The following is a 17,797-nucleotide window of genomic DNA, read 5'->3' as shown; positions in this document are numbered from 1 at the left end:
CAGGGGGCGCTGCAGGGACAGGTGCAGGAGGGCCGCCCCTGGAGGGCCAAGGTTCGCTCCCTCCCGGCCCCGCCCCTCGGCGGGCGGGGCCAAGGCGGCGCGGGCCGGGCCGTGCGCAGGCGCAGCCGGCCCCGGGGTGTGGGGCTGCTGGGCCGGTGACGTGGCCTGGCAACGTCCGCCGCGGTGCGGCCCTGGGGGAGCCGGCGCTACCGGAACTGCCCGCGGCCTAGCGCCCGCGCCGCGCCGGGGACTGGGAGCCCGAGCCCGGGACGGCCGCGCTGCCATGGGGGAGTGAAGCGCCTGCGCCCGCTGGTCCGCGGCAGCGCCAGACATGCGTCCTCCCCGCGGCGGGGACAGCGGCGGCGGCCCCTGAGCCCCGGGATGGAACAGAAATACGGCGGGGACGTGCTCGCTGGCCCCGCCGGGGGCGGCGGCGGCGGCGGCGGCCTCGGACCGGTGGACGTGCCCAGCGCTCGGTAAGGGACCGGTCGCGCTCGCGCCGGGAGCCCCAGCCCGGGCGCACGGGACCGGCGCGCCCTGCCCCCGGCCCCGCGGCTGGTGTGCGGGCCGCCCGGGACCCCCGAGGGTCCTCGCTCTGGCCCTCGTGCAGTGGCTCCTCCAGACCCCTGACGTCCCGCCGCGTGCCTCGGAGCAGGGGGCGCCGGCCGGGCGGAGTCGGGGATGACCCTCCGCGCGCCGCCACCCCGGCCCGCGCCGGTTCCCCTCGCTTGGCTGGCCTTCCTGCTGGCGAGACGTGCGCGCCCCGGTCCCCGCACCTCCCGCCCCATCCACGCACGCGGTGCCAGTAGCAGTCCTGATCTTTAAGAAGTGCGTTGGAAGCCAGCCGCCTCTCGGGGGTCCCGCTCGCGCGCGGCCACTGCGGGTCGGGTCCAGTGGGCAGAGACCCACGCCGCGCGAGCAGCGCTGGTGGGAGCGGGGAGGCCCCCTGCCCGGCCTTGGCTTTGGCCCGAGCCGGCGTTCTCTGGCTTGGGTCTCGCGTTCCATTATCCTGGGTGGGTTTGGGGGTCGGAAGCGCGTTGCCCTGCAACTGGAGGGAAGAAGATTCCCACCCTCTCGTGGGAGGGCGGAGAGCGCACCGACTGCTGGGACCAGGGAAATCAACGCGTTCTTGGAGACAGAATTTCGTTTTCTGATCTGTGCCTGGGGGCATTTTTTAGTTTTGATGTTAGCAACTTAACGTGGTGAGTAACGAGCCATGTCAGTTACCTTTTACTGTGACAGGGAAAAGCGACTCTGCCCCCTCCCGACTTGGCAGTAGAGGAAACAAACTTGCTATAAAGGAGAGGACTAGCTCAGTTGACAAAAAAGGACTATGGACGGTAGATTAGCTGTGTCTATCAGTAATAAATGTGGTTATCTGGAGTCGATAACCACAGATCTTACAAGAGGCTGCCCGTGTTCTCAGCAAGTACAAGAAAAGGGGGGCGTGATGTATGGCGCTTAAATGGTTCTGGGAATGGACAGTATGTGACCAGTCAGGGCAGCCAGATAAAGGGGGTGCTGCTGCACCTTGCCTGTGAACTTGCAGTATTTGATTCCAGAGTTGCGCTTGTCATTGGCAGATGGAATTAAATGAGGGGCTGGTAGAATTGTTTCAGTTTTGGGCAGCCACGCCCCATGATTTTAGGGTGGGGGTGCTCAGACCAGTGCTTGAGGGTGCGTCTGTTCGGGGGGGGGAGGGGGGAGGAACCTCTGTTAGAAGGGATAGAACCTGGGCAATCAAAGCAGATGCTGAGTTGTACTCTCTCCCCTGCCCTAGTGCTGATTGCACTTTGAAGAGATTTCAGGAGGCCAAGAATTGTCCTTCTGAGGTTAAAAATCAAATAGTGGGGTTGGAGAGAGAGTACAGCGGGCAGGGTGCTTGCCTGGCATGCTGCTAACCTCGATGCAATCCCTGGCACTCCCATCTTGTCCCCCACCCTGAGTGATCCCTAAACATAGAGCCAGAAGTAAGTGCTGAATACTTCAGGGTGTGGCCCAAAAACCAAAAAAGGGAAAAGGGGGAAAAAGGTGTATCTGCAACAAACTCTAATCTAAAAATTCTTTAATTATAGATTGTGTGTGTGTGTGTGTGTTTGCCTGAGTACACAAATAAGAATTGTTTTGAAGTGTTTCTGTTTCGGCTACTGTAAGTCCTCTTTACAGGAAAGGGCAGAGGGTGACAAGCCAATATTTACTAAATACCTGTGTTCCAGGTGCTTTGAGTATAGTATCTCAATAAATTTTTAGGACAGTGTTACACACTAAGCTTGTGATTTCCGCAGTACATTTTCCCACAGTCGCACACCTCATAATGGGGTCTGTTACCCAGACCCCATCCATCAAGCCTCTTACCTTAATACAACATGAAGTATCTATTCACTCAGTCAGACTTGAATTATACATATTGTTTTGTTGCCTTTAATCAGAGAACTGTGAGCTGCTGCAGAAGGCAAAAATCCAAGAAGCAAGTTTGAATGACCCAAACACAGTGTATAAATTAGTAAGCCCCGAAGATAAAAATAAATCAACATTTTCATCAACCAGCTGCTCAAGGATGACTTTTGTAATATCTGCTTTTTTGTTTGTTTTACAGCAGTGCTCCTGGCTCTGTGTTCAGGGCTTATTCCTGGCTCTGCTCAGGGATCACTCCTGGCAGTGCCCTGGGAACCAGACACTGTGCCAAGATCTAACCAGGATCAGCCACGTCTAAAGCAAGCACCTTGATCCCTGTTTTTATTTTTTGTTTGTTTTGTTTTGTTTTTGTGGAGCGGGTCACACCCAGTGATGCTCAGCGGTTGCTCCTGGCTCTGCACTCAGGAATTACTCCTGGTGGTATTCGAGGAATCATATGGGCTGTCCATGATCCCCAGCACAGCTGGAGTTTGAACTCGGTCATCTGTGTGCAAAGCGAGCACCTTACCTGCCATATCCCTCCAGTCCCTTAACCACTACTTTATCCCCCTGGTCCCTGTAATCTCTGCTTTTGCGTTTTTGTGAAGGGAAAAGTTCAGTATTTTTGATCCACCCCGATGGTGCTCAGTGGAGTGGAGGGGAGATGGAGGGGTCGGGGACTACTCCTGGCTCAGAACTCACTGACAGTTGTGCTGGGGACCATGGACAGGGATCAAATCCGCACCTCCAGCATGAAAAGCATTCATATTCAGCGTGTTGAGCTCTTTCTCTGGCCCCTAATCTGCTTTCTAAACATTGAAAATGGGGAAAGAAAGATCATAACTGTATTGTTATCGTTAAGTAATGATTCTGTAGGACCAAGTTGTGCCATTGAAGTGCCAAACGAGAATTATTTAGAAATAACTATATATTGTTAATGCTTAAGAAGTATATAATTTGAGACCAGAGTGAGAGTACAGCAGGTAGGGGGTCGCCCTGCACATGGCTAACCCGGATTCAGTCTGCAGCGTCCCATGTGGTCCCCCTAGCATGCCAGGAGTAGTTCCGGAGTGCAAAGCCAGAAGCAACCCCTGAGCATTGCCGGGTATGGCCCCAAAACAAAAAGAACTGTATAATTTACTGATTTATAAATAATCGTGCTGATTTCTCAGTTGTTATGAGGATTCATTTAGTAAACTGGGCTTAAACACTGTTATTTCTCCAAAGGCTCTTTCCTAGGTGTTAATTTGTATATGCTGCTTCGTGTCCTATGAAATACCCTTCCCTGGCCTTGACACTCCTATAGACTCAGAGGGTCACCTTCACTTGCCTAGTTACAATTAGCTGTGTACACTGTCGTGTTTTTTAGAACTGTTACTTACCTGGCCCACGTAGATGTTTTTCTGTTACCTATCTTTTCTGAAACCTCAGACTCATTGTGGGCAGGCTCTCTCTCGACTAAGTACAGTGTTCAGAGTTATGGACAGTTCCCAGAAATGGGTTTAATTGTTAAGTTACCAAGCCAGGAGAGCTTTAAACAAGTACGAGTGTTTTCTCACATAGAAGAAACCAGAGGCTGCTGGTGTATATCCAGCTTCTCGGTGAGACCATCTAAGAACCTGGATTCTTTGACTTTACCCCCCCGCCCCCCTGCCTGAACCAGTTTTCATCATCAGACTTGTTATAGAACAGACAGCTTTGTTAGATAGTCTCGGCGTTTTTTAAAAATGTAAAAATAGCGGCTGGAGTGATAGCACAGCGGGTAGGGCCTTTGCCTTGCACACAGCCACACAGCTGACCCGGGTTCGATGCCCAGCATCCCATATGGTCCCCTGAGCACCCCCAGGAGTGATTCCTGAGTGCAAAGCCAGGAGTAACCCCTGAGCATCGCCAGGTGTGACCCGAAAAGTTAAAAAAAAAAAGTAAAAATAAATTTTACTAGTAAGGAAGCTGTTTGTCTCATGCCTCCCTCAGGCACAGGTGGCACTCCCTCAGGGACATGCCACCTGGCACCTGGCACTGAGTAGGTGAGCAAGGAATGTTTGAAGAAATGGCCCCTGGGCTATGCTCAAGGCTCTTTGTCACGACCAAGGATTCCTAAAGTGTTGTGATTTTTATTTCTCCTGGTCTGCAGTGATAGTACGGCAGGTAGGGCACTTGCCTTGCAAGCAGATGACCTGGGTTCAGTCCCTGGCATCTCATATAGTCCCTGGAACACTACCAGGAATGATCCCTGAGTGCAGAGCTAAGGGTAAACCCTAAGCAACTTCAGATTTGGCCTCAAAAGAAAACAAACACAAATATTACTAATCTAAAAAAAAAAATATGGGGACAGGAGTGATAGTCCAGCATAGGGCACTTGACTTGAGTTTCAATTCTCAGTATCCCATATAGTTCCCTGAAAACTGCCAGGAGTGATTTTGAGCACAGAGCCAGACCCCTGAGCATTGCCGGTTGTGGCCCAAAAACTTTAAAAACAAAAAAAACCCAGCATTTCGTCCCTATTTTCTAGTTTTTCCTTTGGCAATTCCTTTCTTCCTCTTTCTTTGTTTTTTTTTTTTTCTTTTTTGTCTCACCCCCAGGGACCACTCTCACTCGGCTTAGTGTTCCAGGGTCACTCCTCGAAGTGCAGTGCTGGAAGACTGTGTTGCGGGGGATCAAACTCAGGGTACCTCCTGCACTCCAACCCAGTGAGCCAGTTCCCAGCCAGCCTCCTTTGCTTTTTTTTTTTTTTAAGGACTCTTACATTATCTCTCCTCTGTCCCTTTCCTCTTTGTGTTGCAGTGACCGGGGTTATACAGACTTAGTTGCAGTGTGTGTACCTTTGGATCACCCACTGGGTTGTGGGTTGACTGGTCATGTGGGTCCGTGAACTCAAGGCCTAACACTTGTAAGAGAAGTACTTTTCTTTTGATGGCAGCCTGATTTTTTTCAGAGATGCGTAATTCTTTTGTCAGAATATTATGGTCTTTTGTATTTTTTTTCATACTATTCTCTACCATCTTTGTTACTTTTTCAATTTTTATTATTTTTCTTTGTTTAGTATGCAGTTTTTGGCCACACAGTTTTTTTGCAGTGCTCAGGGCTTACTCCTGGCAGGTTTAAGGAACCATATGGGATTCCAGGGATTGAACCCCGGTCAAGGGCAAGTGCCGTTCCCACTGTATTATCTCTCTGAACCTAGTAGACTTAAGGGATTATTTTTCCAGGGATAGGGAAATAAATAAAATAGTTGGTGCATGTGCTTTGCTTACAGAAAACCTGAATTCAGTCCCTAGCACCATTGGGAGTGATCCCTATACATCACACCCTGAAAACTGGATGTGCCACCCCCACACTCCAGAAAAACAATACGGATTGATTACTCATCCATATTCATATTCATATTCAAAAATCTAGTTAGAAGACCGCTGTATTGGGATTTCTCCCCGAGTTAGTTTCTCTAAGTTCATTGGCCAGGAGATTGAAGTCTTGCTTTTTTTTTTTTTTATTTTTTGCTTTTTGGGGGGTCACACCTGGCAATGCACAGGGGTTATTCCTGGCTCTGCACTCAGAAATTACTCCTGGCGGTGCTCAGGGGACCATATGGGATGCTGGGAATCAAACTCAGGTCAGCCGTGTGCAAGGCAAACGCCCTACCCGCTGTGGTATCTGAAGTCTTGCTTTTGGAATATTGGGATTAAATGAGAGAAGAGAGGATCTGCAGTAAGAAAGGAAGCTTCCTTAAGCCTCCATGCTTGTAGTTCAGTGCTTTAGCCCTCTTTCCTCGTTGTCTTGCTCTGGACCTTTCCTGAGGCTGAGCCTCATATCTCCTGATTTCCTGGTTTGTACTGATGGGAATCTGTGCTTCTAGTTACTGCATGATGTGTGAACAAGCCTCCATTTTTCCAGCTCCCTTTATGGGGCACTTTTAATTCCAGAGCCTTTCCAGGCTAGGGGTGTTGTGAGTTGGCATTTCCGCCACAGCCCTCACTGCAGTTGCTGAGCAAAGCAGAGGAAGAGGAAGCCTCGTGTTGGATAACTTTGGTTTATCCTTGCGCCTCACGCAGGGAGGTTAGTTTATTGAGATGCATCCCTCAGATGCTCCTAGGGCACACCCAATTTGATCAGGATCACACACTCCTAATCCTATATTGCTTTTCTCTTTCCTTTATATCCTTTGCATGGTTTAGCATTGTCCTTTCTGTATAGACACAGGAAGACAGTTCATGCTATGCCTTTGTAACATGGACTCCGGATAATATTTACTCCTGGGCATGCATCTTATTTACCTGACTTAAGTCTCAGTTACCCTTACTTCCTAACACTCCCAAAAGGAGGGTACCAGTGAGGGACTTAGATGGGCCCGGGGCAAACTGTAAGCTACCCTGGCATCGAAAAAGGGCAGGCCAAGTGCCAAATGAAGTATAATAAGTTAAGAGCATGGTCATAGCACAAACTCTTTCATGACCCAAAGAAATAACTGAACAAGGACTCTGCTGGGGTTAGGAAAGACTACCTTGGCCTGAGGACCGTCGTCTGGGAAATACAGCAAGATAGCCCCAGGAAGAGCCACTTCCTTAGCTTAATATATCTCTTACTGTATTCATACAAAATGACTAGAAATATTAGTAGAAAGTAAATTGAATATGATTGTTTAAATAGATTACTAGTTTAGGAAAGGAGAAACCAGTAGACCTTAGATGGAATCCCACCTTGAGCACATCTCCTAGTAATCTAGAGTGCGAGACCCCCAGATGGGATTTTTGTCCTTGAGTTGATCTCCTAGATGAACTTCTCCTGAAGGAGGGTCTTTACGTCTGTTTATTGCTAGGATTGTGTTCAACCCCAATGTAGCCTGTCCACACGGCAGAGTCTGGCAAACTCCCTGTGGCGTCCCCAATATGCCAGATACCAGTAACAATGATGGGTCTCATTCTCCTAACCCTGAATGAGCTTTGATATGGCACTTAAAAAAAAAATCTCAGGGTTAGAACAAAGGAGACATAGAAGGAGACGTTACTGGGGCCTGCTCGAGGCAATCAACAAACAACAGGATGTTGGTGATGGTAATGTTCAACCCCACCTATATGTACCCCGCCCCGCCCTTCACGAATTCTACATAACTAATGCTGTGAAAAAATGAATAAACGATCACTGATTACCAGCCTCTTTCTTCGTCCATCGCAATTGGCCACCTGAGTTTGGGGAGGTGGCCCTTGGCCACCGATGTATGCGTTGCGCACCCGTACTTTGAACTCATACTTCTGGACTATAGCCCTCTAGATTCATCATAAAGTTCATTTTTATTTTCACCTTTCTAATAGGGGGTGCACCTGGCAATGTTGAGGGCTGAGTTAGGACAGGGAGTGCAGTGCTGGGATCACACTTGGTGCTTGACACCTGCCACTGCCAGTCGTGTGCTCTAGCCCATGGTTTCTGGGTTCTTTTTTTTTTTTTTATCTCTTTGGGAATACCATTTTTTTTTGTTCCTCCCCCCAACACACACACACACACACACACACACATACACACACACACACACATATACTTTTTTGTTTTTTCAGAGGTTGGTTTTGGTAGGGCCCCTTCCGAGCAGTACTTTAGGGCCTGCGTGCCGTACCCAGCAGTACTCTGGCAAGCAGGCCTGACAGCCACGGCTAGGACCAGGCTGTGCAGAGTGCTGGGGCCCCTGTAGTGCTGGGCACTGCTTCAGACCTTGCCCAGTAGTACTGGCAATCCCTGACCTCGACACTGTCTCCCTAGTCCTGTTTTGCTGTTGTTGTTATGTTCTTAATCTTGTAAGAGGCTGTGTAATGTATACGTTTGTGTACCTTGAAAGTAACAGTCTGGGGGCCGGAGTGGTAGTACAGCAGGTAGGGCATTTGCCTGGCATGCAGCCGATCTGGATTCGATTCCTGATATCCCATATGGTCCTCCAAGCACTGCCAGGAGTAATTCCTGAGTGCAGACCCCTGAGCATCGCTGGGTGTGACACAAAAAGAAAAAAAAAAGGAAATAATAATCTGAAATGTATATGCTAAGGTGTTAACAGTAGTTGTGTGGATGATGAGGGCTTTAGTACTGTTTCATCTTTATTTGTATGAGTTTATGGTTTCTATTACCTGTATAATTAAGGGGGGGGAATATTACAGAGTTCCTTGGGGTTTTACTGATACTGAAGCTTGTTTTTTACTTTTCAGGTTAACGATATATATTGTGTTGCTATGCCTCACCAAATTTTTGAAGGCTGTTGGACTTTTTGAATCATATGATCTCCTAAAAGTAGTTCACATTGTTCAATTTATTTTTATATCAAAACTTGGGTAAGTGTGATTTTTTTTCTTTGACTGTTTCTTATTTTGTTTTTTTTGATAATCCTGTTTGACCAGAATATCATTAGGAAATATTGCATAGACTATTTTACTCTTTTTATTGCAAAGCCTGACATGAATATGTACGGTTTTTAAAAATGAGTACCCTAAAGTACCAGAAAAAAGACTTTTATATACGGAGCATTGTATGTACTAGTTTGCTAAAATATAGACTGTTTCTTTAGTTTGCGTTAATGGGGATAGTATGCTTTTTCTGGCAGCTTTTACATTCGGTCCACTTCAGTGTCACATCAGCTAGCCTCCAAAAAAGTCACTCTTATTCTGAAAGAATAAGAGTGAAACAGGCCATCATGGGTTTGTGAGTTTATAGAAAGCTTTGAATAGTGGAGCACATGCCTCAAATGCCTGAAGCCCTGGATTCAGTTCCCAGCACCGCAGCAAATAAAAGTGGTTTTGACCTCACAGTCTCAGAAGTCTCAGTGGCTGCCTGAAGGATTCTGGGGCTTGGGTTTTTTTTTTTTTTTTTTGGTGTTTTTTTTTTTTTTTTTTTTTGTCCATTTGTTTGGGGGTTTTGTTTTGTTTCATTTTTGGGCGGAGGGTGGGGAGGTTGGGAACCATGCTTGGTGATAGTCAGGGCTTACTCCTCACTCTGTGTACAGGGATCACTCCTGGTGGGCTCAGAAGACCATATCTGGTACCCATATCATAGGTGCAAAACAAGTGCTCTACCCACTGTACTATCTCTCTGGTCCGAGGGTTCTCAGCTATATTCCTGGTGTGGCCCCACCTTCTTCGGGCACCAAATGTTGCCTCAGCCATGTTTTGGCACAATTGCTTCTTACCCTCTCGTGCAAGCACATTGTTTTCTGTTTACTGCATGCTCCTCACACTGCAAGATCCTTGGGTAATACAACTTTGACATTGTTCTGCAGCTAATAAGAAATTCTCTCTTAAAATTCTCTGGGCTTTGAAATTAATGGCGACCATCATCTTTAATAAAAATCTGTTGGAAACGTTAGGGAGGACTGAGCAATAGTGCAGTTCATAGGGTGTTTGCCTTACATGCAGCCAACCCAGTACTCCATATGGTCCCCTGCGCACTGTGAGGAATTTCGATACCAGAGTGTAAAGTCAAGAGTAGCCCCTTAGCATCGCCAGGTGTGGCCCAAAAAATGCCTCCCAAAATAAACAATTTTTTAAAATATTCTTAAAACCTCAGGAAATATAATTTTAGTAATTATCAAATGTGACTATTAGGGAAATCTAAGTACCACTATATTATTTTATGTGACTAGTTTAGAAATAAGTGTCAAGTCATAATCTTTATTACAGTTATTTTAAAATTTGATGTCACTAAATTTTGGAGAAAATATTAATTATTTTGTTAAAGTATGAAAAAATATTGAGACTTCTTTTCTTTTGTGGTTTGTGACTGGTTGTAAAGACGGTTGCAAAAAAAGGAGTTCCCAGTATGTTGCAGTAGAAGCTTTAGAATTCTGCCCTATTTAAATAAATATAGCTCTGGGGGCTGGAGCAATAGCACAGCAGGTAGAGCGTTTGCCTTGGACACAGCCGAACCGGGTTCGATTCGCAGCATCCTATATGGTCCCCTGAGCACCACCAGGAGTAATTCCTGAGTGCAGAGCCAGGAGTAACCCCTGTGCATCGCCAGGTGTGACCCAAAAAGCAAAAATAAATAAATATAGCTCTCCTCTAATGCTTCTCTAGAGGATAACATACTTTGCAGTCTCTGGAGTAGTCGTTTAAATATAAGTGTCTTGGGGGTAGAGGAATCATGCAGAGGCTCAGAGCACCTACCTTGAAAGGTGCTCTTTCAAGCCTGTGGTGTTGAGTTCAAATTCCCGTTGTCAAGAGCCTGGGCATAGCTCAGTGGCCCGGTTCGTGTGTTTTACATCCTGGAGCCCCAGGGTCGGTCCTCAGGAGTGAAGACCAAGCATCAAGCTGGGACCAGCCCCTGAGAACCTGGCTGGGTGTGACCTTAAAAGCAAAACAAAACAAAATTCCTGCATGCCATGTGCATGTGTCCAGCACAATCCAGGCAGCTTGCTCTTAGAGCCCGGAGAGCTCTGCTCTCGATCCCTGGGGCTGCAGCCATGTGTATAAGCCCTGTGGCTTAAAAGATGTGCGAGCACCGCGGCCAGAAACATGACCCCTGGCTAGCACATGCGTGAGCGTCACAGACCCCTGGCAAACACCGCCATCGTAACGTGCATGCACCCCACTGACAGCGTGGGCCCAAAAACACGGGTTCCGAGTACCTCAGATAAAGGAGTGCCAGCCGCAGTGAGCACTGCTGCTGAGTCTATCCAAGCCCCAGTGACAACAGCAAAAATTCACAAGCACCACGGCCAGGCCTCAGTGCAGCCTTGGTCATCAACAACTAAAGGAGGGGGGGACTTTTTAAAAAAGCAGAGAATCTTTGGCGTCAGAAAGATAGTACAGGGGCTAAAGCAACAGCACAGCGGGTAGGGCGTTTGCCTTGCACGCAGCCAAGCAGCCAACGTGGCCAACACAGGTTCAATTCCCAGCATCCCATATGGTTCCCTGAGCACCACCAGGAGTAATTCCTGAGTGCATGAGCCAGGAGTAACCCCTGAGCATCACCGGGTGTGACCCAAAAAGCAAAAAAAAAAAAAAAAAAAGAACGATAGTACAGCTGGTAGGGTGCTTTTGTCTTGCACGCAGATGACCTGGGTTTTATCTCCGTTACCCCATATGGACCCCCAAGCCCACCAGGAGTGATTCGTGAGTGTGGAGCCAGCAGTAAGCCCTGAGCACAGCCAGGTGTGGCCCTAAAACAAAACCAAAATTTTTTCAAAGGCATAGAATTCTTGTACTTAAAATATATATATGTATAGTTACTTCAGACTATTCTTGTAACGTAAGATTGATTGATGCTAATGTTTCAATGTTTGCAGGACTGCATTTTTTATGGTTTTGTTTCAAAAGCCATTTTCTTCTGGGAAGAGTATTACCAAACGCCAGGTGAGTAAAAAGTGTAACCTTTTCCCTAGCTTTCTTTCAGTGGGTCAGGAATCCAGTGCTCTGTCCTTGCCCAGGGTCCCTTAGTGAATTATCGAATTGTATACCAGAATAGTGATTCACTTGCCGCTGTTGACTTGTCTTTCCAGAATTGAGACTTCAGGACTAAATTAATTGCTAAATTAGTGAGATGTTTAAAGAGGAAAGTAGAAAAATTGTAAACCATGGAAGAACTGGTCCTTAGTAGAAAGCTGGCCACTGGGTAGGGAGGTGGCATAGTTCAGGGAAGGGACCACCACGTGCTGAAAGTGTTGTGCATGGGCATCTCAGTAACAGTATTGTAAACCATGGTACCTAAAAGGGGCTGGGGGGAAAAAAGAAAAAAATGCCTGTTATGGAGACAGACTAGAGGGTAGGAAGGAACCTTGGGACATTGGTGGCAGGTAGGGGACACTGGTGAAGGGATTGGTGTCTGTCTGGAACGTTGTATACTTGAAACCCAATCATGAATAATTGTAACTTTGTAATTCACAGTGATTCAATAAAATTTTTGACAATTTTAAAGTGTGTTTATAATTATTTTCTGTAACAAAAGCTTTTCTAAAAAATTTACAAATCAGACATGGGTATGTTGCTCGAGAACTTAATAGGAATGCCACTGGGAAGTAGATAGAGAATGGGGATTAAAAGTTGAGTCCTCGTGGACTGGAGAGACAGTACAGGAATGGTGTTGCTTGCCATGCTAACCCCAGTTTGATCACCGGCACTGAGTATGGTGCGCCCTGAGTACCAGCAAGAGTGATCCCTGAGCACAGAGCCAGGAGTAAGCCTGAGCATCATAGGGTGTGGCCGAAAAAAAGAAGAATGGCTAGAATTATGATTACGGCTAGATTAGAATAGACAACCTCTCTGATCTTTCAGAAGGGATAGGACAGTGGGCATTTTGGATATAGAGAAGGTGCAGTAACTTTGTATACCAAAATCATAAACATGAACAATGGTAACCCTGTTATTTAAACTATGATTAATATTTGTGTAGATTGGAGGAAGAGAGAAGCTTCTACAGTCACGAAAATTCATATTATATGTCCCACTTACGCTTACTTTTGGCAGATTTTTCTGTTTTCTCACCTGTAAAACAGACAGGGGATATAGCTTTGTAATGGATCAGTAAGGAAAGCACTAATACATATAAAGTCATGGAGTGAGTAAACTGTAGACTACCTTTCACTGCTACCATTACCATTCCCTTCGAGTATTTCAGGTTCGGGATTTTTACCATAAATACCCTGCACAATCATCTCTTTGGACAGTCATTATATCCTGCTCTTTGTTTCATATATGCCACAGCTTAGAAACATAAGATTTATTTTTATTAGAACAACAGACCTAAGTATCTCCATTTTAGAGACAAGAGCATCATGGAAAACAGGGTTAATTTGTTTGGGGATGGGAGGTTGGGCTACTTGTGGCTCAGACAGAGCTTTGGAGTCACCCTTGGGAGTGGTGAAGGAACCTGGGGACTAGGGCCAGCCACATGCTGCGTGAGCACCTCATCCTCTGTACTATCTCTCTGGCCTAGGATTAATAATTATACTCCTTCAACTGTTTCTTTTCAAATGCTCAAAGCCCTGAACGTTGTTGAAGGGATTTAAAGGCTAAAACATTTTTTTGTTAGAAAACTAGTAAAAACTAATGGAAAAGAGAATTTTTTTCAATTTTTTTATTACCGTGAAGTAATTAGAGGGCTGGAACAACAGTACAGGCTGGAACAATAGCACTTGCCCTGCATGAGGTCAACCCCAGTTACAGGACCACGTTAATCCAAGCCCGTCCAGGATTAATTCCTAGAGCCAGGAATAAGCCCTGAGCATTGCCATTGTGGCCAGAAAATTTTTTAAAAAGCACTGTAGCACTGTCTTCCGTTGATCATTGATTTGCTCTAACGGGCACCAGTAACATTAACACAGTAATATTGTGAGACTTGTTACTGTATTTGGCATACCAAATAAGCCACGGGTAGCTTGCCAGGCTTTTCCGTTCGGGTGAGATGTTCGCAGTAGCTTGCCGGGCTCTCCGAGAGGGGCGGAGGAATCGAACCCGGGTCGGCCATGTGCAAGGCAAATGCCCTGCCTGCTCCAACCCCCTCCCCACCAAAAAAAAAAAAAGTTTTACCAAAAGAAGATTCTAACTCTAAGGAGAATGTGACATAGAGGGAGGGACAGAGAGACAGAGAAGGGATTGTGGCTACCAGAGAAAGAGTGAGTAAAGGAAGAGATATTAGGCACCCCAGGCTCAGATGCAGATGATTTTAGGAAAGCGTTCTGTAGGAAAGCAAATCTAAGGGTCAGAGATGTGACTCCGTGGAAGACCACATACTCCATGTGGGCAGCCTGGATTCAATGCCTGGACTGAAAAAGGGGTGGGGGGAGAAAAAACATTCCACCATCTAATACTATCATGCAAACCTAAATTTCATGGACTCCTAACTTTTTTTTTACTTTAGAATATGTCATTTTTTAGCCTTTTAAATTTGTGATATTACTATCTTTACCTTTGTCTCTTATTGAAGATTTTGAGATATTTACCAGAGCATATATATGTATATGACTGAATTTTTGGTTGCTGTTGTGTCTTTTTATTTATAGTGGATCAAAATATTTAAACATGCAGTTGCTGGGTGTATCATTTCTCTCCTGTGGTTTTTTGGCCTTACTCTTTGTGGACCATTAAGGTAAATTAAAGTGCATATCTTGATTCTATTTTTAATATTAGCTTTTATCTATTTTGATATTACACATGTCAGATTACATGCCAGTGTCCTTCTATAGCATTGGCTATAACTCAGCAAATAGGCTAGCTCTCTGATGAATCCATTCGTATGTTGTTGATATTATAGCTGTCTCACCCATTTGAATTCACTGAATTTCAGAAAATTTTTAGCCTAAGAGATTTTCTTTTTAATCACTGGTATTCTGTTTTAGTGGCTAATTTTAGAAATAAAAAGTTAAATAAGAAAATAAACCAATAAAGAAGAGATCAGAATCTTTGAATTTTTTTAAAGGTATTTTCTTAAGTACTGTGATTTGATTATAAATGACATTTGATTCTAAATAAATGTCTTGGAAATAGTGTGTCAGTCATCAGATTTAAGTTGAATTAACTCAGGATGGGGAAGACAGTTCAAAGGGCTGCTCGCAGGAGAGAGGGCTGGGTTCCATCACCAGCACCATGCAGTCCCCACGTGTGGCTGGGAGCCGCTCCAGGCACTGAGTCAGAAATGAATAGCCCCCATGCTTTGCCTGTGGACCGCGACAGAACAAAACCCGCATACGGGCTGAATGTTCCAAGTAGGGAGCAGTCTAGAACTCTGTTGTAACCCATGAGTCTAGAGGTGCAGAAACCAAGGCCAGGGAGGATGGGGCAGGCCAGAGGCATCAAGGCCAAGGCACAGCAGGAAGGGGCCAGGCCTGGGCCTCATCTCCGAATCAGTGCTGTGGAGGCGGCAGTGGAAACGAATGCAGTCACCCTGCTGGGGCTATTTTAGGCCAGCCCGGAAGGAGCAGTTAACTTACATTTCACATTCCTCTAGATGTGTTTGGTGTCATGTTTTTGTGTAAATGGGTCAGTTCAATGGGACAGTGATAAAGAGCCTCTTCATTTAAAAGGAACTGTAACATGTAGCTGTTCATAGTCCTGTTTTGATGTTTTCCTGTCTCCTGTGAGTTTTACTTATTGCCTAAAAGTATACGGAAAAGGGGTCTTGCCATTGATGAGCAGAGGGAATTATGAGGAGGCTCAGTAAAATGAAGGGTGTTCTCAAGAATTTCATTCTGGATACTAAAGTGGACCTGAGCACCAAGGTGGTGTGTCCCAGAAACCAAAAATAAACTTTTTTCAAGAGTAACTCTAACTAGATATGTTTTTGATAATAATTAAGCCTACTGTATTCAACTCCCCAAAGGAAAAAACCTTACCAGTATCTTTGAAAACTTACATATCCCCCCATCATTAGGTAATAGTGAGCATATCTAGTTTTCATTATCGTTTTCTTTGTAGTTTTACCACATCTGCACATTATCATTTTAGTATTTAACCTTATAAGTTTCTCACTTTATAAATACAATTACACTGCATATATTTTTCTGCAGCATACTTTCCATTCAATGTGTGTTTGAGATTTGCCCATTTTAATGCATGTAAGTTTAGCTGTGTGTATATGCTCACAGCGCACCACACACACTACATTTCTGTGGGCATTTATGCCTCCAGTTTGGGGCTCCTGCAAACAGTGCTTCTGCAACAGTCTTGTGTTTCCTGTACACACACACAAGATATTTGTGTGATGTAACCCCGTTAATAATGTTGGTGGTATTGTAGTACTAGCTTTCTAGGTAGGTAATGCCAAAGTATTTTCTAAATCAGTTGTACCTGTTTATTATTCCCATAATGTTTTATGAAATCAGGGGAAATTTTTGTTTAACTCTAACTCATTTGTTTTCCTGATAAAAATTAGATGTATCTCATGAAAGATAATGTTGGGCTTTTTTTTTTTTTTTTTAGAACTCTGCTGCTTTTTGAACACAGTGATATTGTTGTCATCTCACTACTTAGTGTTTTGTTCACTAGTTCTGGAGGAGGACCAGCCAAGGTAGAATTTTCCATTATTAGTTACAAGCAAAAAATTTATCCCAAGCGATATATTTTAGAATTTAAAAGGATGCAGGACTTTGTGCTGTTGTTCATTTTATTATTTTCTTACAGATGTTTTGGTTGTTACTCTTTTTGTTGGAGGGGGATGTTGGACCACACCCAGCAGTGCTCAGGGCTTACTCCTGGTTCTGTGCTAAGGGCTCATGCCTGGTGCTGCTCAGGGGACCATATGTCGTGCTGGGATCCAACTAGATCAGCTGTGTGTAAGGCAGATGTCTGCCTTCCTATACTGTCTCTTCAGCTCTGGTTTTTACTTTTAATTTTGAAATATATATTCCTTAAAAGTTGCAAACTAGGGGCTGGAGACATAGCACAGCAGGTAGGGCGTTTGCCTTGCAGGCGGCCAACCCGGGTTCGATTCCCAGCATCCCATATGGTCCCCTGAGCACCGCCAGGAGTAACTCCTGAGTGCAGAGCCAGGAATAACCCCTGTGCATTGCCAGGTATGACCCAAAAAGCAAAAAAAAAAAAGAAAAAAGAAAAGTTGCAAAATAGCTCCATATATCCCTTGCTTAGTTGGGTTTATTGGGGGATTTTTGTTTTTTGTTTCAGGGTACCATATTCAAGCAGTACTCCAGGGACCCTGCAGTGCCAGGGATCGAACCCAGGCTCCCCTCATGCAAAGCTTGCACACCAGCCCATTAAGCTGGCTCTTAATGAGCCAGGTACTCTGTGCCTTTAAATATCCTGCAGAATATGTTGGAGCTTTTATACGCAAACATTATTATCAACTTGTGTAGTATTAGAACTTCAATGTTAGGTATTTTTTAAATTAAAATAAATTTAAATTAAAAAATATTTTTCTTTAGTATTTTATATTCTCATGGTCTTTAAAATCAACTCTTTTAAAAAAACCTTCCTGAGTATTCTTTTCTTTGTTTTCAGACAAGAGGGGCTACTTTTTTCATTATTGCTGTGATCTGCCTGTTGCTTTTCGACAATGATGACCTCATGGCTAAGATGGCTGAACACCGTATCCTTTTCTAATACAGTGCAGAAAAATAGAAGAATGGCAGAACAAAGAAAAAAAAGGAGACTGATTGCATTAAATTATCATCACGAATGAGCGTGTCATAGCTCAGTATAGCTAAACTGGTATTCAAATAATGAAAAAAATAATTATAAATTAAGTATAGTATCTTGATATTTTCTGTAGCACTCCAAATTTAGGGATAATAAAAAATATTATTGTACTTATGTAATACAATATTTGCTTCACATGCTATACCATGCCCATCACCACAATGCCAGGACCTCTCCAGTATTCACTCTTCCAAGGTCCCATCCTCCTCCTCCCGCCTCTGCCCCTCTGATCCAAGGTCTGTTGACCTCATCTCAGAAATGCTTCCAATTGGGAATTGTCTAATCCCCTT

General features: G+C 45.1%; 1 protein-coding gene across 1 annotated transcript; it reads left to right on the top strand.

The window, feature by feature from the left end:
- Nucleotides 1-146: 146 nt before the first annotated feature.
- LOC130021662 (proton-coupled zinc antiporter SLC30A5-like) lies at nt 147-17,411 on the top strand. Its single transcript, XM_056112419.1, has 6 exons — nt 147-476; nt 8,577-8,699; nt 11,648-11,714; nt 14,360-14,445; nt 16,275-16,362; nt 17,310-17,411. Exons 1-6 carry the CDS (start codon nt 382-384, stop codon nt 17,409-17,411), a joined length of 561 nt encoding a protein of 186 aa, XP_055968394.1. The 5' UTR covers nt 147-381.
- The last annotated feature ends 386 nt before the right edge of the window (nt 17,412-17,797 follow it).

This window comes from Sorex fumeus, unplaced genomic scaffold (genome assembly GCF_029834395.1).
Source record: "Sorex fumeus unplaced genomic scaffold, SorFum_2.1 ptg000018l, whole genome shotgun sequence".
Lineage (NCBI taxonomy): Eukaryota > Metazoa > Chordata > Mammalia > Eulipotyphla > Soricidae > Sorex > Sorex fumeus.
The sequence above is the reverse complement of the archived record's forward strand: the minus strand, read 5'-3'. Positions and strand labels throughout refer to the sequence as shown.

Excerpts from the sequence above, each read along its gene's own strand:
- LOC130021662 (XM_056112419.1), top strand. The coding sequence starts at position 382 with ATGGAACAGAAATACGGCGGGGACGTGCTCGCTGGCCCCGCCGGGGGC. Across the intron at positions 8,700-11,647 it reads ATTTTTATATCAAAACTTGG|GACTGCATTTTTTATGGTTT; the intron begins GTAAGTGTGATT and ends CAATGTTTGCAG. Across the intron at positions 14,446-16,274 it reads ACTCTTTGTGGACCATTAAG|AACTCTGCTGCTTTTTGAAC; the intron begins GTAAATTAAAGT and ends TTTTTTTTTTAG.